The 24,809-nt window shown below is 36.5% G+C and overlaps 1 protein-coding gene across 1 annotated transcript; it reads left to right on the top strand.

The window, feature by feature from the left end:
* Nucleotides 1-5,000: 5,000 nt before the first annotated feature.
* On the top strand, nucleotides 5,001-24,809 carry CCNL1 (cyclin L1). The gene is made up of 11 exons (XM_070944889.1): nucleotides 5,001-5,373; nucleotides 5,809-5,883; nucleotides 6,040-6,149; nucleotides 11,735-11,855; nucleotides 12,153-12,217; nucleotides 13,678-13,777; nucleotides 14,690-14,794; nucleotides 16,665-16,806; nucleotides 19,329-19,440; nucleotides 20,162-20,260; nucleotides 21,425-24,809. The coding sequence occupies exons 1-11, from the start codon at nucleotides 5,080-5,082 to the stop codon at nucleotides 21,771-21,773; spliced, it is 1,572 nt and encodes a 523-aa protein (XP_070800990.1). The 5' UTR covers nucleotides 5,001-5,079; the 3' UTR covers nucleotides 21,774-24,809.

Here is a 24,809-nt window from a genome sequence, read left to right on the forward strand (position 1 = left end):
ACAAGTGTCTATTCGAAGTTTTTCATTATGAAGATATGAAGACAGTTAAGACATATCTCTGGATGACACAACAGAAAAGGTTCTCTTCCTACCAGATGGAACTCTCTTGTGGATGGGACCTGGAGCGTGCTCCTCTCTCAGATTTAACAAGATGGGTAAATACCAGTGGAGAGAGATGGGCCCATAAGTTACCTGAACCCAAGCCACCAGTACCGAATTGTACCGAAGAGCATACTGTTAACCAATTCAGCTTGCAAAGCAGAAGTCTCACATCTGCTATAACATTGGAGAGTGCTTCTCCTAAGTAAACTAGAAAGAGAGACGTATAGTGGTGTCTCTGTAAATATTTTTATATACTGTCATTATTTAAAGGAGCTTTTTTACGATATATGCTTTTCCAGTGGTTTCCAAGTAACATCAACAATGAGGAATAAAATCACAATACAAAACACAAAAAGATAATGACTTGCCAGGATCCTTCTTATAGAACAGATGGTGACAGATGGTTATTTACAAGGAAGGGGAACTCTCTGGCTGAAGCAGTGTTCACCCCGACTCCCCCTCCCATCTCCCTTCCATTTCTCAAATACTTCCCACAAGACAGATGGAAAAGAGAAAGTGATACTCTCAAATGGGACAAAAAACCTTTATCCATGTCCCAAAAGACTGAATTACATTTCTTTATCCGGTCAAAGTCACCTCTTTAATGATAGAGCCTCTCTCTGATGTTTCTTTTAAATATAATATTCCATCTGTATATGGGATTCTGTAACATTGGTTACTGTTTCATCTAGTTTTTTTTGTTTTTTTTTTAAGATGTGATATACTTGCTTTGCTATATCAATGCATGAGGGGAACATCACCACTCCAATTTAATTTATTGGGGGGGCAACAAAATGGAAGACAATCTTTCCAGTTCTCCAAAGCCTCTTCACACGATGATAAAATACAGGGGATGGGGAAAAAGGAAAAAAATTTAAGAACTAAGCCAAATGTTACAGTTGTGAAATCAGATGTCCAAAGGCAGTACGAGATGGCAGTTGGAGACAGAGCGCAGTTGTTGGAAGTATCTGCAATTAATGGCAACCTGGCATTCAAGGATACATCAAACAGCCTCCGCCTCTGTCTTTAAAAATGCAAAGGCTATTAGTCCCTAGTCTGTTTCTTACCACAGATTCTTGGCTGTACAAGAGTGGGATCAATGAAGCATGTTAGTATTAATACTCTGAAAAACCAGAAAGCACTAGATAAACAGTCAGGCTAAATTGTGCTCTTGTTACCTAATAGGTCAGCCAACCAGTATGTTTTAGGGATTATGGTGTAGGATTGTCAAATTGTCCACCCTCAAACCAAGAAAACTCACTGGGTGACTTTTGAGCCAGTTTTTCTCAGCTAAAACCACTTCAGAGGGTTATTTTTTTCAGCGTAAAATGAAGAGAAAATCTCATGAAAGATGGGAGGTAAATTTAGCTAGTCATGACTAATAACAGGACTGTATAAATCCTTTGAAAGAAGTCACTTGTTATATATATGGGTATATATGGGCTCACAGGTCAGTTTTGGAAGCTGCTCCCATGAATGTGCACATAGAACTATTATATTTTATTGGAGAAAATACCCAGGTGAGCTTCACTAAGATATAAAAATCAGTTTTCCCCACATGCAGAATCTGCCTGCTTGACCCCTAAATAGTGTGTCTGGATAATTCTGATACATCTAAACTTCAAAAGATTAAATGCTAATCTGCTTAAAATGTGCAATTTTAAAAATCTAATGATGGGTGCACTTTCAGTAGTCTGAATGGCTAGAGATTCTAAACACATTAAAATGGGACACCCCCCCCCCCCCAAGGATCAAGCTTTCTGTAGAGCCATGTTATCTGCCTGCGGCTGCAAAACAAGGCAGACAAGCTCATGAGCAACTTGGCATATGATAACAGTAGTTGAAGAATTGAACAGTAGTCACTTATCATTCATCATCCTGCTTTTTACATTTTACTTGTTTTAAGCCACCTAGAATGACTTTACAGTGAGATGGGCAGCCATATAAACATGATAAATTCTGATGCAGTGCTCCAAATAGGTGATAGCTTCAGAAACGAATAAATTCTGTACCTCAGTATTGTATTGTAGAATTCTTGAACTTAGTTGTTGGCTTGTAGATGTTTTGCTACCTACTTGGTAACATCAGTTGGGTAGCAAAATGACTGCAAGCCAACAATAAAACTCAGAGAGCACTAAGAACTTTACAAATAAACTCTGGTACAAACTTTTCACAAATCTGCATGTAATTAAACACATATTTAGAAAATTCCATCTGTTCTCAGCAGTTCTCAGAATCTTCATCATCTGTATCCAGGCAGGATACAATCCAGGCAGAGCAGAATTCTTCCATACTGACTTAGGAAGATAGTTGGTAAAAATGAGATGTGGCTCCAAATCCTTTTTGGCAGTGCATCCCAGCTTTCAAACTGCTGCAACCAGGTGACCTAACTAAACCATGTGAAATACAGAAAGGTACAAGACAAGGATGTCCTTTGTTCCTTTGCTATTTTTCTTTTTAAAGTGTTGAATAGAAATATTAGACAGGATTAGGAAATAATAGGTTTGGAAAATAAAAAAGTGACCTATAAATTGAGGGCTTTTGCTGATTACTTAGTCGTGATTTTACAAAAACCTCAGCATGGCATTGAAATTGAAGGACTTTAGTACATTAGCATGATATAAAATAAATAAACAAAAAATGAAGATGTCGGTTAAAAATATGAGTACACCAGACCAAGAGATGTGGAAAAAAGGCAGGTTTTAAAATTGAAAAGGTTAAATATCTATATTAAGGTATGGAATGATATTAAAGAAAGACTTCTTAAGGTGGGACAAACTACAACTGTCATTGTTGGGTAGAATTTCACTGAGTAAGATGAATGTTTGGGGATGTTATTTCTATTTCAGACAATACCAATATTGACAACTGATGTGCCATTTAAACAACAGCAAAAAGATATTTCTATATGGCAAGGTAAAAAAAATCAAGAATTAAATGGCAAGATGTCAAAGAAAGAGATGAGCTAAGATTACCTGATTTAAAATTCCTGCTTGTATAGTCTAGTCTGGATAAAATATTGGGTGACACTAAGGTATAGGAGGTTACTGGAGCAAGAAAGATATGCTTTGAGATTTGGGTGGCACAGTTATTTATGGTGTGGCAAAGTTAAGCTTAACACAGATTTTCAAAAATATTTTCTTAGGCATGATATGATGAAGATTTGCAACAGATATAAATATGCAAGTTTAACTCCTAAAATTCCTTTATGGTTGTCATCCCAAAAAGCTTTCTTTAGAAGAGAAATGATAGTTACATACTAAAATGACTTATGCTGATTTACTGACATTTTCTGAAAGTTTAAATTAAAAACCAGAAAAACGGAAAAGAAAGGCGATATGTGTCAGTGGTTTACTTATGCTCAGCTTACAAACTTTTTGAGATAAAGTTAGTGAAATAATTTATTGCGTTAGAAACTAGAAGAGTTTTTAGCATTTATAGCCCAACCAGTCCTTTCAAGTAGAAAACAGGGGCAGCAAGTACAGATAGTCCTCGCTTACAAGAGTTTGTTAAGCGTCCGTTCAAAGTTACAATGGAAAAGTGACTTATGACCATTTTTCACATTTATGACCATTACAGCATCCCTATGGTCACGCGATTTGCATTCAGATGCTTGACAACTGGTTCATTTTAAGAACAGTTGCAGTGCCTCAGGGTCATTCAACCATCTTTTGCGACCTTCTGACAAGTTAAACCAATGGGAAAGCCAGCCAATGGGGAAGTCACTTAACTGTGTTACTAATTTAACAACTGCAGTCATTCACTTAACAAATGTGGCAAAGAAAAGTCACAAAATGGGACAAAACTCACTTGGCAAATTTCTCATTTAGCACATAAACTTGGGGCTGAATTGTGGTCGTAAGTCGAGGACTACCTGTAATGGGAACTCAACTGATTATTTATTTGATTGGCTAATTGATTTTTATTCGTGTCCATCTCACTTTTATGTGACTGTAGACTTTTGTCCATCGTGGAAACTCCTTGCAGGTATGAACGGATTTCCAGAAGAAAAAAAAGCAGACTACAGGAACTTTTAGCACTACTCAGGTGACCCTGGGAACACCTCCAAGTGCTTCAACAACCCTCTAAAAGTGTTTCTCAACCTTGGTAGCTTGAAGATGGGTGGACTTCAACACCCAGAATCCCAAGGTTGAGAAACACTGCTCTAAAAGGATGCAAATGACCAGCTGTCTGCAAGGACTATAAATCCTTCTATTCCCCACCATCCAGTCAGAGCTGAAGAAGCTTCTTGGATGAGAAGCGAAACGTCTTCAAAAGGAAAAAAACAAGGAAGTTCCAGTTGCCTCCTGAAAAAGCACTTTTGGGACTCCTTGCAGGTTGTATAGAAAAGTGATGATGCCCCAGACCAGGGGTCTCCAACCTTGGCAACTTTTAAGACTTGTGGACTTCTACTCCCAGAATTCCTCAGCTAGCTTTGCTGGTTGAGGAATTCTGGGTGTAGAAGTCCACAAGTCTTAAAAGTTGCCAAGGTTGGAGACCCCTGCCCCAAACCTTTCCCATCACAAGTAGACTGAAGGGAGGGGGCTAAGAGAAATGGAAGCCCCACCAACTGTTTCTCTAGCTTGGTAACTTAAGACGTCTTAACTTCAACTCCCATCATTTCCCAGCCAGCATGATGTGTATGGGAGCTCCTGGGAGCTGACAAACTCCGCTGCCAGAGCTGTGTCTTTACCACTGAGGCAACAACACCCGAATGCCCCCGCTGCCTCCCTGCTTAGAGCTGAGCTATTAATAGCCCGGAGACGCCCCCCCCCCGCCCTCCTCTCTAACCGCCAATGACGTCAAGGGAAAGGAGGGCGGCGCTGCCTTTTCAGACACGGTCGCGCGGCGAGGGTTCTTTTCCCAGCGTGCACCGCTCTGTGCTGCGTCATCGACGGCCGGGCGCAAACGGGGCTAGTCTCTGCGTGGCCGGCTCCGGGTGCGGTCGACGTGCGTTCAGTTCCGCGATTCTTCGTCATGGCCTCTGCTGGGACTCACGTTTCTCCTGCCGTCGCGGGCGCCCCGCTCTCCTCAGCGCCGCCGCCTTCTCTTCCTCCTCCTCCTCCTCCTCCTCCCCCCGCCGGGATTCTGATCGGCGACCGGTTGTACTCGGAGGTGTCGCTGACTATCGACCACTCGCTCATCCCCGAGGAGCGGCTCTCGCCGACTCCTTCCATGCAGGACGGGCTGGATTTGCAGAATGAAACCGACCTCCGGATCCTAGGCTGCGAACTCATCCAGGCCGCGGGCATACTCCTTCGTCTGCCACAGGTCAGCGCAACCGGAGCCGAACAAATGGGGGGAAAGGAGGGAAAGCGGTGGTGGGTTAAGGAGGCGTGTGGTGGGGGGGGGGGACTGACGGTCGGGAAGGCCTGGTCTCGGCCTACCCGAAATCCCGGCCGTTCCACTTTTCCAACGGGAGAACGGAGGGTTAGGAAAGTCGGGGCGTTAGAAAGGCCCACTAGGCCGGAGACGCAGGAGAAGGGGGAAAAAAGGGGGGATGGGGAAGGAAACGGGCGCTTGACGCAAAATGGCGGCGGATTCGCGACCTCGGCCTTGCTTGACAGGCCCAGCTCTGTCGCCGCTTCCGGGAAGAAGGAAGGGGGGGGGGGGTTTAAGCGCTGGCGCTCTTGCGCATGCGCCTTTCTCCGGGCGCCTGAGATGGCTGATCTTTCTCTCCTCCCCGTCTGGGGATTGGCTTCGCAGGTGGCGATGGCGACCGGGCAGGTGCTGTTCCATCGTTTCTTCTACTCGAAGTCCTTCGTCAAGCACAGTTTCGAGGTGAGTTCTGGGGGCATCAGGGAAAGGGAAACTGGGTGGACTTGGGGGGGGGAATAAAAAAAGGTGTTTTGGAATGTTTTTGTGCGTTGTAATAATATATGAGGGTCGGGTTCAAAGGCCGTTTTCACAGAAAAATGGGCTTTTTTTCGCCCCCAGATTGTGGCTATGGCCTGCATTAATCTTGCTTCCAAAATTGAAGAAGCTCCCCGTCGGATAAGAGATGTGATCAACGTTTTCCATCACTTACGCCAACTAAGAATAAAAAGGTAAGGCAAGCTCCACTTTTTATTACCTGAAACATACCTGTGTATTTTGTTCAATTGTACACTCTCACACGATGTAGTCTCAAACTTGTGGAGGTTTCAGTTGCACCAGGGTTACTTTAGTAGGTTGAGGGGTCTTTGAATTATTTCTGTGCAGGTCTCTTAATGTATGTTTTTTTTAAAAAAAATGGTCTCCAGATTATAGTCCATTATTTAGCTGGTTTACTCCTCTGTAATTAAGGTTAGAGGTCTAACGTTTAATAACTAATTGATCAGAAATTGATGGAAGTCTAAGGCATTAACTTGGTACTTGTTTTGTTGTTTATGTTGCATCAGACTTCGTTATGGTGACTTATTAAATCTGCACTCCAGTTAAAGTATTGATAGAGTTATTGTTATAGAACCAAGTAGATTTTATCTAAGATAGTACTTTGGAATATCTACTTTTAATTGTTTTCAAGTTGGCAGCAATATTATCGGTTTGGACAGTTGACAGCAATTTGATTTACAGCAGATACCTGTTTTAATATTATCATAAGCAAATGAAACCTGAAAACCATCTCAACCTAGGAACATGAACCAGACTTGTCATCATGCTTTTGCGTGTTTTAATGATTGATTTAGAACTGTTTTGTTGTGGAACTGCTCAGCTTTTAATACAAAATAAGCTTTGAACTAGGGAGCTTTTTAAAAATAAATTGGAAAGCTTAAGAAATCTTTAAAGAAATCTTTTAGTTTCTAGATTGTTTCCTTGTTTTAATCCATAAATTTTGTCTGAGTGAATTTAGTAGTGATAAAGATGATTTCAGTGGTTCCTTGAAATTTAGTGAAGTTGCCAAAAAGTAGTTGTTGTGTTATATGATAGTGGGCCATTCTAACATGATAAATATTTTGGATATATTTAGCTATTTATGCTGAATAAAAAATATTCATTGCCTGTATTGGCAAAATACATGTGGCTTAATCTTACTTATTTACTTTTCAAGTATTTTCTTAAAATAAGCAATGCAAATTTCATTTTGAATGCAAATGCAGAAAGGGCACTTTCTGCTATCTTTTGATTTCAAGTGAAGCAAATATATCATGGCCAGTGAGTCTAAGACTTAATTATCTAGGTTCTGATTTAACAACTTGAATATATTTTAATTTTTTTACAAAGCTTATAAACTAACATTCCAAACATTGGCATACTGTTTTAGGTGTCAGTGTTATATCGGGAAACTATGTTTCATTTACATTTCTAATTAATCTAATTTAAATATTCTCTGAAAATTCTGCAACAAATCTGGTTATGGAAACTTAAAATTTGGCATGCAGGTTCATTTTTTTTAACAGGATGTAAGTATATTTCTGTGCGTGTTACAATTTTACAAACAAATCAGTTGTACACGTTATTAACTTTAGCTCTTTTTTCCCTTGCAACCGACTATACAGCGACCAGCTACATTTACCAAAGCCTGGGTGATGTGGAGTGGTTCATAGAGATGAAGCTGTCGTCATGGCAACAGTGAGTGACGTATGGAAAATCCCCAAGGAGAAGCCAGTGCTCTCAGAATAGGTCACTGGAACCGGGGACTGACAGGTTGGGTGACCAACAATTTGGAAGAACTCCTGTATCTTGGGTTAAGCTTTTATCTTTGCTGTCCAGGTTTTTGCAAACTAGTAAAATGTATGTGTATATATGTGAATTTTAACTACAAATCTTATCTGTGTTGTGCTGAATAACTTTATTTCATAATAATTTATTCTGCTGAATGTGAGGGTCCGTGGTGAATATTTCACCTTTACAACAGTGTTCCTATGTACAAATGACTACTCTCAATGTGTAGCTTTTTATTGAATGATATTTTTCTACAAATTGTTTTAAAACTCAAGTATTTTTCTTCATGAAACCCAAATCAATTGAATATGCAGATTAATTTTTAAGAATGTAATTAGCATAAATTTTCAGTGATACTGGGAAATGTGTACTTTGTTTCATTTAGAATAAGATAATTGTTTTTGGAAAAATAAAAGGATTTGTAAAGTAAAGGTAAATATGCATGTTTAGCAATTGAAAAAATACATGCTTTGCTTGTGAAGATCCAGTCACATCATTTTAAGGTATTAAAGTATTGCATGAGCACCTTAGAAGGTGTTGTTATAATAGATAATATGATTGGTTTAGTTTACAGAATAAAATATTAGATGTTAGATAATTTCTTAGATAAATTCAATATTTGCATTTACCATTAACAAATTTAGTGAGGAATTCACTGAAAATGCAGAAAATGTATGTATTGGAAATTCCACGTTTTTTATTCAAACCAGAACTATTCCAAAGAAGACATTTCTGATTTAAGAATGTGACTTTCCTAAAATTTATAGCATATGGATTATTCCACTTTCTTTTTTGTGCTTTATCAACAATACGCAAAATGGAACATAAAGAAGGTTAAGATGTGAGAAGCCAAAATCTTAAGAGATGCTAAATCCATATACATGTATATAGGTGGTACTTAGCAGGGAGAAATATAAAACAGACTTATATAAAAATAGGAGACACTGTGACTTGATAACAGACAGATGTTAAAGCTAAGTGTCTGTCTTTATATATTTTGGTCCTAAATGCCCCTCACTGACCTAAGGGTTTATTTCTATAAATATAAACAAAACCCTGGTGGCACAGTGGTTAAAGTAGAATTTTGTGGATAAACTGCCCACAGCCTGGAGTTTAATCCTGACAGGGCTCATGGTTGACTCAGCCTTCCATCCTTCTGAGGTTGGTAAAATGAGGAGCCGAATTGTTGGGGCAATATGCAAATAATGCTTCTAGATTGTAAACTACCAAGAGAGTGATGTAGCGCACTATGGGGCGGTATATAAGCCGAAATTCTATTGCTACGTATCCTGCTGTAATTGTAAGCCGTCATACAGTTCTCATCAGAGCACTCAAGCACTGAGTTAAAATTGAAGGACAGTCTCCTTATGGGGGAGATGGATTGTATAAAAATTTGATTTAAAAGTTACGCAGTAAATGCAGGCAAGCAAAAGTGCCTTTGGGCATGTAGGTATGTGTATGTGTACACAGACACATGCAAATTTAAAATTACATATGGCACATAAATTTAGATTGAGAAAGAGAGATACTGAGTTAATGATTTGACCCCCTGGTTGTGTGTTCAGGACAATATTTCACATTGTAATGGTTTTACACATAATTAGATAATTCAGCTTCATAATTTGCTTCCAGTAAAATGTATTTAATTTATCTTCTGATATGTCTAAATATCTTACAGTTGGGCACATCACTTTTATTCCAATGGTGGAATAATATTGGAAGCAGTTGAGCAATTGTTTCATCTCATATATCCCTCTAAAATGAGTGCTTTAACTGTCCTCATTATTCAATTAACATATTTCTCATAAAAATCCATAAAAACTATCTTGCCTTATACTCTGGTGAATTTATTTCAGAGAAAGGAAATATAAAAAGTATTTCTGTTAAAATTTCTAAATAGTATAGTATTAAATAAAATATTGAGCCTTTTAATCTTGAAATACATTCCACATCCAAATAGCTAATACCTTCCAATGTACAAATTTATCTAAAAACCTCTAGAATATTCTATTTCCCTCCATGCCATGCTAGGGTTATTCGTGTTTCAAAGGATGAGTGGAACATCCTGGAGTTGTTCAGTTGTTGCACACTAGTTTTGTGCTCCTTATCAGAACTTTCTCATAACAATTACAAACTGCTTATTTTATAAGTGAAATTCACTTATGGATTTTGCTTAAGGAATATGGTCACTTGCCAAGTGCTACCCAAATAGAGATTTTAAATCTTATTACAGATAAACTTGTTGATATTTCTATAGTTTTTGGAAAGCTTTATTGTTTGCCTTAAAAACAAACTGCATAATTTTAGGTCAAAATACAGTTTGAACTTTAATTGAGGTTATAAAACTGCAGGTTTGTGTAAGAAGCAGTTCAATAAAATTGGGAAAATACATGCATTTTCAGGAGGTAAATAAGTATAAAATTGAAGATGAGATTTGCTTGTTCATACCTCAAAAAAAAAATGTGAATTTGGAGAAAAATTTAGTAGGACAAATAACTACAGGCACCATAATAAGTAACATTTACCTGTTTAAGTTGCACACCAGCAAGATAATTGGAACATCATAGAGATGATACTTCTCCATATTTTTTATTTCTCAGATGTCCTGTAGTTCTAAACTATGAAAGGCATTTGAAACAAACAATATTTATAAAACTAATCTGATAGATATGATGTCATTTGACTCTGCATAACTAATTAAAATAGGAATATGATTTGTTTTTCTCTCTGTCCAGTTAAAAATGGGTACCATTCAGAATATTACACTATTATCAAATAACAAAGGTAAGAGGTTGCCACCTTTTCGGAGTCCATGGTGGGGTTTTTTTTGTTTTTGTTCTGTTGTTTTTTTTGCAATCCAGTGGAGAAAATATAATTTCCCCAAGCTTTTTGTTAAATATGAAATGTTCTAGAATTCAGAGTAAAGTAGAATCCCTAACGTTCTAAGGTGTCAAAGTACATTTCTCTGACCATCTAAATGTCAAATAGGGAAACAGTGGGAAAAATTGTAGTAATATGCAAGGCTGCATAATAAGCTAAACATTTTGTTTTGTGCATTGTATACAATATATATTTTAATGCTTGAATGGCTATCAATGAAAGTATATTTTTATACTTTTAGTATTTCTCTTCTACTCACTAATTTATTTTTTTAGTTTGTTAAAAAGTGAGAATTATCCAAAATCATAGACTATCTACATTTCTACAAAATGAAGAAATACAGAAATTAATATGATTTCTAATTTGTCATTGCTTTTTAAACTTCTTGTGCCATATCCATCAATGGATGTTGGTGATCCTATATAGCCGCAGGGAAAAGTGCTGTTGAGTTTTCTCCAAACCAGTCCCTTAGATTTTGAAGCCATGATGATCTTCTGCATAGACCTTATTCGCCTTCAATCTTTCCTTGGAGGATTAAGTGAAATATGCGGTATTTTTCTGGGTGTCACATCACACGTCCAAAATATTCTAACTAACTTTTTTATGATTTTGATGATTTCTCATAATGGAAGAAATTGTGTGCATGTCTCTCTGTCTTCTTTACATACATATAGACCAATGCATATATTTCCTCACTATGAATAGCAGGGAAAAAATATTAAAGGCTTTCATTTACTTACCCATGCATAACAGATTTATTTTACAGAGTTGAAACTGGCGGCAGAAATTTAAATGTGTATACCAGTAAGTTCCTTTTCAGATAATGAAAACTTTCCCTGAGAAACTGTTGGAACTCTTTTGTCTTGTAGCTGAACTGTCTTTTTAATGAAGTATCTTTCAAATGTCTCATTTCAAATATTTACAGGTAAATAAAATTTTAGGTAATGACTTTTAGTTAACTTGGACAGCACAAGATTAAAGCTTAAACTTGTTTGCAGGAGTTCAGAATCTGGTTTCTGTTGCCATTAGTTGGTTGGAAAGGGAAAACAGAGAAGCTGCTGTCTTCGATATAGAAAAGCGTTTTGACTCTATCTCTTACAAACTGTAGGACTCCAAGCCCATTGATACTTGATCAGAACTACATAAGCACCAAAAATCAAGTAATCAAAGCAGAAAGGAGGGTGCTGAAGGAATTGGGATTTTGTGTTCATGTCAAGCATCCACATAAGGTGAGTCTTCATAAGTGTTTGCTTTTCAATATTAAATTCTGTGTATTTTCATAATGATGGAGAAGGTAAAGGTTTTTTTTTTAAATTTGCACTACTATAGCATAAGTATAAATGCCTTCTTCAAAAAAAGATAACACTTGTAACCAGTAGAAAGGGTAGTTTTGATTTTTCAGAAGCTGCTAGAAAACTTTAAATCTAATTATGATTGATTTATGCTCAAAGTATAACACATAAAATGTGTTAATTATTTCAATAACTGATTTAATACATGTTTCTTGTTTGTTTTTCATCCCTCAGATCATTGTTATGTACTTGCAAGTCTTAGAATGTGAACGTAATCAAACTCTCGTCCAGACAGCCTGGTAAGTTATTTCCTTCTTGTTTTATCTTTCTTAGCCAGAAAAATAGTAGCAGAAAAAAAAAACAAGCTCGATGTCCAAATACCAAGTAATGAACTGTAAGTTAAAAAACCAAAAGACAAAGCAAAATCTTGCGGTGTGTGCTGCTGCTTGTTTTCTGCTTACTATTTTCATGGCTTTCAATAATGCATTTCCTTGGAGAACTCAATTTAACTTTTTTCTTTTTTCTACTCTTTAATTAAAGGGTAGTCCCCGATGGTAAGTCATAGAACTCTGCCCTCTGCACCACAGCTCATGATCTGAGGATGGCCTGATTGGCTGCCTCTCTCTCCAGTCAATCCAGTGCAAGCTCTCAGCCGAGATTTACTGAAGTGGTCCATATCCAGCGGGCAGCATCTTCTAGTTCTGTCGGGGTGTCAAAAGGATTTGTATATTTGATTCTAGAACTACCTATTCAATATACATAATCATGAAATGTATACTTGTTGTCCTAGTTAATGTGCTTATGACATTACCTATTAAGGTAAATCATATAAGCTTTAATTCTATCCTCCAAGTATCTATTTATTTGGGGGGGGAGGTTGCCTAATTGGGGGATTATTTTCCTCTGTGCATGCCAAAAGCTAGCACATGTCTCATAGGCATATTGATGAGTGAAGTTTTCCACACAGAAAATTCACAATAGGGCTGTACGCATGTTTGGAAGTTACCTGCTAGGTTTAGAAAAATACTTCATTACTTAGTTCTAGATTAGGAGTGACTATTGCATTGTAAGAAATGTTTAAATTGTTAACCTGCAATTTTATATTGTACCTATAGAAATATGTGTACAGCTATCATTCAAATCTATTTCTGGCCTCACAGATGGTCTAAAAGTAATTGTAAATACAGAATGTTAAATCGAACCTGGTTGAGATCCATAGTAGACTAAAACTTATGCTTATATCAATCCTTTCAATGTAATGGGATGTAAATTATTTTTGTAGTGTAATAAGTTTAATTTTTGATTGCTACAAATTTGCTGTAGATCATGTTAATCTGTATGAAATTAACAGATCAGTAACAATACACAATACAGTGATTTTAAAAAAAAATTGGTCACATGAATTAATAATTTTGGAGCTAAAGTTTAGTTGATGGACACTTCCAAGAATACTAAAAAAAATTGCATAAAGTTTTATTAAGCCTTTTGTGTTGAGGTGCCCCGCATTATAATAGTAAAGACTGAACTCAAAACTCAGCTTGTACTTTCATGGGGTTCTAGAGAGATAAAAAGAGCCTGTGTTACAGTGGTCCAGGGGCATTTGAGGCATTTTGTCTTTATGGCAGATTCTTTGACAAATGGGAACCTAAATTACTGAAATAAAAGAAAAAATAATAAAGTAGATTGAGTCTCCAACTTTCTTTGCTTGATTTCATGGTATCTCTTAAACAGGAAACACATTGAGGTTTATATTTTTCAGGAATTACATGAATGACACTCTTCGAACCAATGTATTTGTTCGATTTCAACCAGAAACAATAGCTTGTGCTTGCATCTATCTGGCTGCTAGAGCTCTTCAAGTAAGTATTTGTCTTTCTCCTTTGCTCATAGCTTTTGTATATTTTCAATTTTTTATATTGATTCTATGAACTATAATGGGGATTAACCGAATGGAATCCAATCCCAAAGGAGTTGGAATCCCATACAAATGAGGGTGCCCTTAAAATGTACCTAGAAACTTCAGTTGGTTCAAAATACTGTAGTCTGCGTTATTATGTGTAAATCTAGTTTTGTAATATGTGTCACTTCTCTTGGGGAAGCTGCATTGGTTGCTGATTTGGTCCCGAGTTCAATTTAAGGCACTAGTTATTGCTTTTAGAGCCCTACATGGCTTGTTACTTGAAGGACTGTTTTTTCCCAGTTATATCACCTGACCCATCAGATTAGCAAGAGTGGGTATTTTATGGATCTCCTCCATCAAAGAAATCCTCCTAGTGAGATCAAGAAGAAGGGCTTTTTCTTTTTCCCCAGCAGAGTTAAGACTGGCCTCCATCTTGATACTCCTCCAAAAGGCCCTGAAGACATAATTTTGCCAGTGGGCCTGGGGATCCTAGGTTGATATGGAGCTCATCAAATGGCTTGTTTAAATGTCGTTGAATGTATGGGTGGATTGGATTTTGTATTTGAGGTTTTATTCCTATAAACTGCTCAGAGTCACCATGACTTAAGTTGGGCAGCTATATAAATTTATTTAATGAATAATGAAAACATTACATGTATAGATTTTCAGTATGAACTCCCTTGGAAGTTAATGTCAATAGGAGATAAAAGGCCCTACATTTTGAGAAATCCGTCGGGTCCTTTCAGACTCTTCAGATTAATTCATTATTAATTCATTAATTAATTAATTATTAATTCATTGTTAATAATTAATTATTAATTAATTGGAAAAAATAAATTTGCAACTTTTTTGGTAACATTTTGTCTTCTAGATTCCTTTACCTAACCGTCCTCATTGGTTTTTGCTTTTTGGAACTACTGAAGAAGACATTCAGGAGATATGTTTAACAACACTTAAGCTTTACACTAGGAAAAAGGTAATGTTTTGTATATATATATATATAAATGGCATTACAAATATTACAGTGTAGCCATTGCCCTTACCATATGCATTCCAGTTGTGTATTTGTTAGTTTTGGTAGCTCCAGTCAGCAAATATGGAGACTTGGGGATAATTTCAAGAAAAGGGAAGTAGTAATAGTGAATCTACTACTGTAGAAAAGACTTGTAGTTTTTTAAAAAAACCTAATTTACTATGTTGAAAAGCTTTATACTGAAACAAAGTAAAAATGTACTAAATCATCTGGAGAAGAAGAAAAACCAAAGAAACAGGAACAAAATTAACACAAGAGCAAATAAAATGAATTATACCTAGTCCATACAGAATGATATTGTCCAGTCTTACCTATCTTTACTACACATATGATTCAAAGGCTGGGAATTGACAGATGTTAAGCCAACAATTAGAATCTAGAACACATGCATTCTTCCATGACTATATGGTCATTTTTTTTTTCTCAACAAACAAGTTAGAGATAAAAGGTCCTTATAGATTAAAATATTTTAAATTTAGTAAATACAATTTAATAAAATTTTAACAATTTGAACTCTTAGTTGCCATCGAAGAACTAGGTCACCATAATAATAATGTCTAACTAATAATGAGTTATAAGTGGACATCCCTATGACATCTATCAAAGAACTTCACATTTATTCCATCTCCAACACAGAAAGAATGAGTCAATATTTTTAATGTCAGGGGCCTTTTGTGGTCAGCTTCTTTTTCTGTCATCCAGCTTAAGTTAACTTTTTATATACCGTATTTTTCGGAGTATAAGATGCACAGGAGTATAAGATGCACCTTAGTTTTTGGGGAGGAAAATAAGAAAAAAGCTGATTGGTGGGTGGATCTTGTGGAATTGGGATCATAAAAACACCCAGGAGCATAGAAGAGTTCAGAGGCAGGTGCATGAATAAATGTCTTAAATGTATTTATTCATATAATAAAGCATATTAGCTATGTACAAAGGCTGTCTCAGTATTCATTATAGGATAGGGGGCACACAGTGTGTGACTACCCTGATCAGAGATCAAGTCTCATGAACAAACGCAAGAAGAGAGAGAGAGCAAGGTGGAAAAGGTTGGAGGGGGTTTTATACTCAGGGTAAGCACCTCCTTTCCACATAGGGGTGGAGACACTCTCTGCCTCCACTGGTGTCTATGACACATGTGCCAGTGGCTTGCAAATACTTGACAGATCTGCCTCCCCGAATACCACCAATCAGCTGTTTCCAGAGGTGAATTTTAGCAACAGGTTAGTTGGTTGTAAGCTCTGTGCCTTGCTTTTTTTCCTGCCTCTGAAACAGCTTCAGAAAAAAAAAGCTTTTTTTCTGAAGCTTCTTTCAGAGGCTTTTATTCTGAAGCTTCTTTCAGAGGCTTTTATTCTGAAGGACTATCTGTACTCTGTTCAATCTCTTTCTTTGGTATTGGTATGTAAATTAACCTCTGCTTAAGATCTGATGGTTATTGTGTCATTCTCCAGATTCGTTAACATAGTTTGGTTAGAACCTTTACTGATTCTTCTTTTGTTGCTTGCCATATTATTTTACATAAAAGCCTTTCAGAGGCTTTTTTTCTGAAGCTTCTTTCAGAGGCTTCTTTCAGCCTCTGAAATCTCTGTTTGCGAGGCTGGGCAGGGCTACGTTCAGAGTATAAGACGCACCCAGATTTTCACCCTCTCTTATACTCTGAAAAATACGGTAGTTTGCTGATTTATGGATCATTTTAATTCACAAATATGTTTCTGCCACCTAAATTTCACTGTTAGAAAGGAATGTTAAGAGTACAACAAGCTGATCTATGTATCCATTTTGGTATGAACTGATTTTTGGACTCATGTTTTTACAGCCTAATTATGAATTGCTTGATAAGGAAGTAGAAAAAAGAAAAATGGCTCTACAGGAAGCTAAATTAAAAGCCAAAGGATTAAATCCAGATGGAACTCCAGCTCTTTCAACATTGGGAGGTTTTTCACCTGCTTCCAAGCCCTGTAAGTTTTATTTACTAGTCATTGCCATTTTGACTATGTGCAGCCACAATCAACTCCAGATTTTATGCTTTTTAATTACATATTGCTTCCAAAGTTGCTGTAATGATCAAGCAAAATAATGTAATCAGCTTTTGTCACAGTATTTGGTAGTTAAGTATCTATGTTCTGAAACCTATTGAATAGGATAATAGGACTTACTAAGTCCCTGAATCCTTGCTCCTCAAATGTTGCAGCCATTATATACTTAACAAAGGTGTGCAGTTTTGTTTTTTTTTTTAAACCTGCTAAAAACTGTTTTGCTTCAAACTCAACAGGTGCATTGTGTTCTGGAAGCTCTACCATCCATTCTAGAATATTAGTCTATCCCTCTTCAATAGCTGTCAGCATAGCATACCTTACCAGCCTGCCAGGCCCTCCAATTTTCAGTTTTGCAGCACAACATAATTCACCATCTTCCCTGGTAGTCTACTCAGTTGTCCTCCTTCCCTGCCCCGTCTTAGCTGCTTCATTATATCCTTGACTCCTTTTTCCTATTTTGTCTTATTCTGTATTTGAATCCAGCATGCATGTTTTGAAATTGTTTGTGCATCAATTATTTGTCATATTCCTAATGTTTAGCAACTCCTTTCTAAATGGCCAGCTTGGGGAATACAAAACACAAGTTGACTTGTGGAAGGATCTGCGCACCTTCCGCCGCGCCTTAAAGACCTTACTATTTCACCAGGCCGGCCTGGCCTAATTTTCCCCCTCTCTTATAAAAGATTTTTAAAATTTTAAATATCTCTTAGTATTTTATATATTCAATTTTAAATTGGTTTTAAAAGTTTGGGGTTTTAAATTTGTCGGGGCCAAAATTATTTAATTTGATTTTATTCTATTTTTTAAATTTTGTATTGTATGTGTTTTTATTGTTTGGCTGTGCACCGCCCTGAGTCCTTCGGGAGTAGGGCGGTATAGAAATCTAATAAAATGAAAATGAAATGAAAATGAAAATATGTAAGCATTTTGGAAAGCATGGATGTGAAAATAGAATCTACCCAATGGTCCTTACAATAATTAAGTTAACATATGGTAGTGCTTAAAAATTTGTGAATCCTTTTAAACTTTCAATATTTCTGTGTAAATGAAACCTAAAATATGACCTCTGCTCTGCACAAGTGCTAAAAGCAAGATGAAGAGAACTCGGTTAAATAAATAAGCTAAAAACAAACTTGAAAATTATCCATATTTGTTTGTGGCAAAAGTATGTTGCTATTGGTAATTGCTGTGTTCTCCCTTAATCAGCAATAACGGCAACTAAATATTTTCTATTACTGTTGCTCAGTCCTGCAAATTGGCTTGCAGGAAGTTTATCTCAATCCTCCTTACAGAACAGTATCAACTGGGGGACATTGGTGGGCTTCCTCACAGGAGCCTCCCACTTCTAATCCTTCACACATTTCTATAGGATTAAAGTCAGGGCTTTGGTTTGCCTATTCTAAAACATTTAACTTTCTTGTGCTTTAACCATCCTTTAGTCGTATAACTTGTGTGCTTTGACCATGTTTCCCAAATGGGATAAGGTTCTTATGAGCCATGGTGGCGCAGTGGTTAGAGTGCCGTATCGCAGGCTACTTCTGCTGACTGCCAGCTACATGCAATTTGGCAGTTCAAATCTCACCAGACTCAAGGTTGACTCAGCCTTCCATCCTTCCAAGGTGGGTAAAATGAGGACTCAAATTGTTGGGGGCAATATGCTGACTCTGTTAGTCTAGAATTATTTTGAGATCTCCTGGAGTATTACATGCCTTGCTTTTGTTGTGATCTTGGTTAGCCAACCATTACTGGGGAAGTTAACAATGGTTTTGAATTTGAAGACAATCTGCCTCACAGTGGATTGATGGAGTCTGAACTCTTTAGAAATAGTTTGATAACCTGTTCAAGCCATTATACACTCCCATGTACCTGTGTTGTGATAATCAGACTTCACTATTGAGTACCAAGAATTCTGTTCTTTAAATAGGGTAGGACCTCTCACATTCATACTTGATTCATTCTATTGACTGAAATACCTGACTAATTTCTGCTTCAAATAAACTGATAATTCTAGAGGTTCACATACTTTTGTCGCACATATATATCTAGCTTTGGACAGTTTTCTTAAATAAATGGAGATACTGTTTTTGACTCATGTTTAATTGGCTTCATTTTATCTAGTTTCAGGGTTTATGTGGAGAATAGATCACATTTTAAATCATATTTATGAAAAAATACTGAAACTTCCAACAGGTTCACAAACCTATGTTACCTTGAAAATACTGATATCATTTATTTCAAATAATAGGAATCCAATTTGTTTGGGAGAGGCTTCTTTGGAAGCTACTGATTTTAAATTTTCAGAAAGGGAAGGCTAGTCATATTTTTAAGGGGTTAGATGTCAATGTTTTAAACCAGGAAAAATTAAGTTAATGGTAGCTGATAATTAGAATCTAGTTACTGGTTACAGAAAAAGGATATTTACTTTGGATTATTTTATTTCTTAGCATCTCCAAGAGAAATAAAAACAGAAGAAAAATCTCCAGTGTGTATTAATGCAAAAATTATCAAAAAAGAACCAGAAGACAGGCAGATGGTTTCCAAAAGTCCTTATAATGGGTAAGTGATGGGGTTTGCACAAAACAGAAATAACATTTTTTTTCCAAAGCTGGGACAAATCATTGTATTTCACAAGTTTTGCCCAACTGTTCAATTATGGTAAAATAGAAACCATTATTGAGTTAATTAAATATTATTATGATATTAAATATTATATTATATTATATTATATTATATTTATTATATTATATTATATTATATTATATTATATTATATTATATTATATTATATTATATTATATTATATTATATTATATTATATTTATTATATTATATATCATGCAAAACAAAATTCTGAGTGATCCCAGAATCTTATTTTAGACAAGTAGATTAGTTGTCTCTGTTCTCTTCCTCCAACAGATTCTAGCATGGCATAGCTCTACATCATGCACTTCTGCTCATCATCTCAGATTTTTCCTCCCTTCTGTTCGGCCTCTAACATCCTTGGCTTTTTTCTACCTCACCTATCTAGAAAAACTAAGTTTGGACCTCTTTTTCATTACATACATGGACGGAACCAGTTGAAACTTGGGTTTAGGTTACGACATGAACCTCTCAAAACCAGCTGTTCTCTACTCTGATGAATGATTTCAGCACAAATTATTTTCCTCATACTTAGAAGTAACAGTCTTGTAATAAGTTTGGTCCCATGCTAATTCAGTTAAAGCAACTTAATTGTTGCAGCCTATGTAGTAATTAATTCCTTTTTTTCCCCTTACCAGAATGAGAAAAGAGAGCAAGCGAAGCAGAAGCAGCAGAAGTGGTAGCCGATCAAAGTCAAGAACAAAATCACGATCCAGGTCTCATTCTCCAAGGAGACAGTAAGTATTTTTAAAAAATGATTACTTCATATATTACAATTTTATTCAAAAGGTACTTTTATTTTACTGCATAGTACTTTAGGAAGGTTAGTTTTAACAGTGTGTGTAATGTATTCATGTTGTGAATGCTTTGAGAACGATTTGGAGTCTCATTCCGATTTTGGGCCTGCAAATCAACAGATCAGTGTTTTGTAAATTCAACTGAAGCATTCCAGGAGGGTTGCAGCTGAGATCTAAAACCCAGCACAATTTGATTTTCAGATAAAAAAAAAATGTACTGTCTGAAGGTATCAACACAGACAAATAGGGCAAGGCAGGTGTATCTCACACCTTTTTCCCCACTCATCAGCGTGCCCTGTATTCTAGTGCAACCATCATTTTTCCCAGTGCTTTCCATTCCCTGTCCCCTCCTTGCCATTACCAGTAGCTTGGGCTGCAAGCACTAAATATTGGCCAGCACGTCAACTCCCAATTTCCCTGGTACCTTTCTTTCCTACTTAGGAGCCCTGGTGGTGCAATTATTAAAGTACAGAATTGCAGGCAAACTGCCTACAGCCTGGAGTTTGATCCCTATGGGGCTCAAGGTTGACTCAGCTTTCCATTCTTCAAAGATCAGTAAAAGGAGGACCCAGACTGTTGGGAGCAGTATGCAAATAATACTTATACATTATAGACTGCCCAGAGTGCTGTAAAGACCATGGGGCAGTATATAAGCCTAAAAGGCTATGCCATGCTACTTCAGGCACCCTGCCAGCAGTGCCCTTTTTCCTAGCTAACTGAAGTTGTTCAAATAAATTTTGCTGCAAATTATCTTACATTTTGATCTCCTACACACTCATAAAGTTTCACTGCAGGGTTGAAAGCTGAATTGAGTGCCCTAAAAAGAAATGTATGAAATACACAATATTTTTCTAGATCCTCTGTAGCAGTGGTATTCTCTCATAAATGATAGCACAATATTCAGTAGAGTTTTGCATATCAAACTCTAGCAGACTAGATTTCCTAATTTTCTATTTTGTTGTATGCAAACAAATATAATAGGAGTAGCCTGGTAGAAGTAATTTCAGTAACGTAAACAATAATGTTTAACAAAATATGAGCAGTAGGTAATTCGGTGCTGTATTTTGCATAACAAGCTGAAAGGTCATAACGTTGTGTTTTAAGTTACAACAATAGACGGAGTCTCTCGGGAACCTACAGCTCAAGATCCAGAAGCAGATCACGTAGTCACAGTGGCAGTCCTCGAAGACACCATAATCATGGATCACCCCATCTAAAACCAAAGCACAGCAGAGAAGAACTGAAAGGAGTAAATAGACACAGTCACAAGCGAAAAAAGTCTCGTTCACGTTCTCAGAGCAAATCTAGGGACCATTCAGACCTTGTTAAAAAACATAGACACGAGCGAGGACACCACAGAGACAGGCGAGAAAGGTCTCGTTCATTTGAGAGATCACATAAAAGCAAGCACCATGGTGCTGGCCGTTCAGGACATAGCAGGCACAGGCGCTGAATGTGGGTTGTTACCTTTGTTTGGATGTTATACAAGGTATGGGACTCTTTGAAACTTGAAGTCAATTACGATTCAATTTGAAACCCAGTATGTCCAGAATGTAAGTCACGACGTTCAAAAAAAAATGTTGAATTTTTGCACATAAAATACCTTAGCAGTATCATCTAATTTGAAACAATAATCAGGTTAAATTGTATGTGTTTAGGATTGTGGTATCAATATGAAAACTGGAGATCTGTTTCTGTACAAATGTATCTTATTTTTATACAAACATATTGCAGACATTTCTATTTAAGTATAGTTATTTGTTTAAGATAATGGTGGGTACTTTCTTACACTGGTTTTAGTCTGCATGTGTAAATTTTTTTTACAAAAAAATAAAATAAAATATACAACTTTTTACTACCCTGCTGAATACCTCATTAAACAATCTTTTGTCAAATTCTGATGCTTTCTTAACAAGTCATTATTTTCTCCTAGTTGCTCTTCAGATAATATGGAGAGGCATCTTCTGAAATACCATTTAAACATTACAGAAACTTCTCAAAAAAGATAATGAATGTTGAAACTAGAGAGACTTGTTTTCTGTTCAAAATAAGATTAAATATTGAATCTGAATCAGATGGAAGGTCATTATTAAAATTCAAACCTTCAATTCTGAGTCGACATTTGGGCATAATGTATTAGGTTTTCTTTGAAACAATAATAGTTTGAGGTTTCTTGGTTTGAATTTTTCTTCCTGGACTATTACAAATGCTGATGTATTGCCTTGCTGCAATGTAATATATCAGCATTTATAAATCTTTAATTGAGATTTATAATTTGTTTATAATGTTTCTATTGTATTTTCTTAAGACCATCGCTTTCATGAAGACACTTTTATAGAAGGCCTCCGGCTTCTGAATTAAATCTGAGCAACAAAAACCTGATTTTAATTCTTATTCTGGTGGCCAAAGCTTTGCAACTAGACTGGATTTTTGCAAGGCTATAAAAGTTAGATGTCCTTTCACTTCTCTTGAATTGTAAAGTTTTTCCCTCCATCCTTGAGTTGGCAGAGGATAATACTGCACGAAGTCTGCTCGTTACTGATGCCTACACTGCCTCTGTTGCATCCAATTGAGGGCATAATACCAAGGCTTTGTCAGGAATCTTTGTTTTGTTTTTCTTAAATTACATTGTATTATAACAAATCAAAGTGTGGAAAAACTTGGAACAGCACTTTTGTTTAAAACTTCTTTTTGTTTTCTATAATTTCCAATCGCTGAGCTGTGGATTCCTCTGTACAGAACTGATCCCAGCATTTCATTATCAACACTACTTCAATTTATTATCCTATTTAACTTCAAGACTTATATACAAAGTGATTCTCTTTCCAATTCACATGGACCATGTCAAGCTCTTATTTAAACAAATAGCATAGTAGAAGAGGTTGACCAGGAACAAAGGGAATGTGAGGGACTGGAAAAGTGAGTGTGAAGGGGTTTGTAAGTTTATCTGAGAAGAAAAGTCCATCTGGATATGAAAGATAAGAGAAACTTCAAAGAGACTCTGCCTTAACTCTATAACAAGTCTTTGTTTCTTCAAAGACACCATCCTGAAATTGTGCCATCCTCCCTTGCTCTTATCTCCATAATAGAGATGGATAGGGAGAGGTTGTGTTTCACTTCCGCCATTGGGTTGGTGAAGTGTAACATGAATAAATCATGCGGCTGCTCCTGGATGTATCAGGAAGGAGGGGGCGAAAATGATATAATTTAGATCTGGCTCATATTAAGTCAATGTCACTAAACGGGGTTGACTGCTATGTCAAGAGATGATTGTACTGTCATTAAGGAAGGACAGATGGAGTAAGAAGAAGGAAAGGCAACAAATGTGCTACTAAGTCTTTGATGAAGAAGATGGTATGCTTTAGGAAGCAGTTCAACTCACACTGTTAATTAGGAAACGGGTATATAAATTTCTATGCAAGTCGGAGTAGTTTTGTGTCAGTAACCACAATCATTTTTCTTTTATGCAAACAGGTTTTTTTTCTTCTAAGAGCTAGAGATTAGATAGACATCAGCAGACTTCATGCCTGTAGGATCTTTTTTCTCTTTTTTTTCAGTCATCGGGTTTGATGTAAAAAATACACACCGAATTAAAGAACTGTACAACCAGGAATTTGTTTGCAGCCTTGAACTGACTAGAAGTGACAGTCTTCCAGCTCCTGCATTCTCCTGCTGATTCATAACATTCTCCAGGAAACAGAAATCATTTTGTTGCTGCTGACAACATCCTTGCTGATAATCTGCACACACACCACACGTATCTGCCCACACCTGTTCTAAATTGCAATTTACATAACATTCTTAAAATACTATGTGTGTTTTTGGCTTACTGTTCAGGGTATCCATTTGCTCTCTACAGAATTCCACCTCCTCAGTTTCTATGGGCTATTTTTATTTTCAATTTACATGGTAATTTTCTATGTTGAAACATTAGCATGCACACAAACTGCCCCACTCTAAGCCTCTAACTTTCTAAGCTAGCTTAATTCATTTATATTTTTAACGGAGATAGGAAAGATACACAGTTGACAGCATACTATATGCTAGTGCCTGTAGGTCTAAAATGACTAAAACCAGAAAATAAAAGATCATTTATTTACACTTTTATTCCTGCTACTGGAAACAGATCCATTACGGTTCTCTGGCCCAACAAATTAATATGACATTTTAAAGAAAGCTTGAAGCCCACAGATTCAGCCTACAACACTCAAATCACTAATATGTAAAGCTTAAACTGAAGTTGAATGGATTTACTATTGTAGTTTTCTATTTGCCACTAGATGACAGTCTACTAACGGTTTGCAAGATGTCTTTGCTAGCACACTTTGGTAGACACTGAAGAACACATCAAACATTGTACATTTTTCTACTAAAAAAAAATCCCAACTAGAAGAATACTAAAACTTACATGTAGGGAAATATGTGAAGCAGAAATGTAGAAGAGACCAACGTTTGATATTTTCAATTAAATAAATTTTTAATTTCTTAA

This window comes from Pituophis catenifer, unplaced genomic scaffold, assembly GCF_029215685.1.
Source record: "Pituophis catenifer annectens isolate HBS135680 unplaced genomic scaffold, rPitCat1.0.hap2 SCAF_6, whole genome shotgun sequence".
NCBI lineage: Eukaryota > Metazoa > Chordata > Lepidosauria > Squamata > Colubridae > Pituophis > Pituophis catenifer.

Coding starts and splice junctions, on each gene's coding strand:
- CCNL1 (XM_070944889.1), top strand. CDS start 5,080: ATGGCCTCTGCTGGGACTCACGTTTCTCCTGCCGTCGCGGGCGCCCCG. Junction 12,218..13,677: donor ACTCTCGTCCAGACAGCCTG/GTAAGTTATTTC, acceptor TATATTTTTCAG/GAATTACATGAATGACACTC. Junction 19,441..20,161: donor TCCAAAAGTCCTTATAATGG/GTAAGTGATGGG, acceptor TCCCCTTACCAG/AATGAGAAAAGAGAGCAAGC.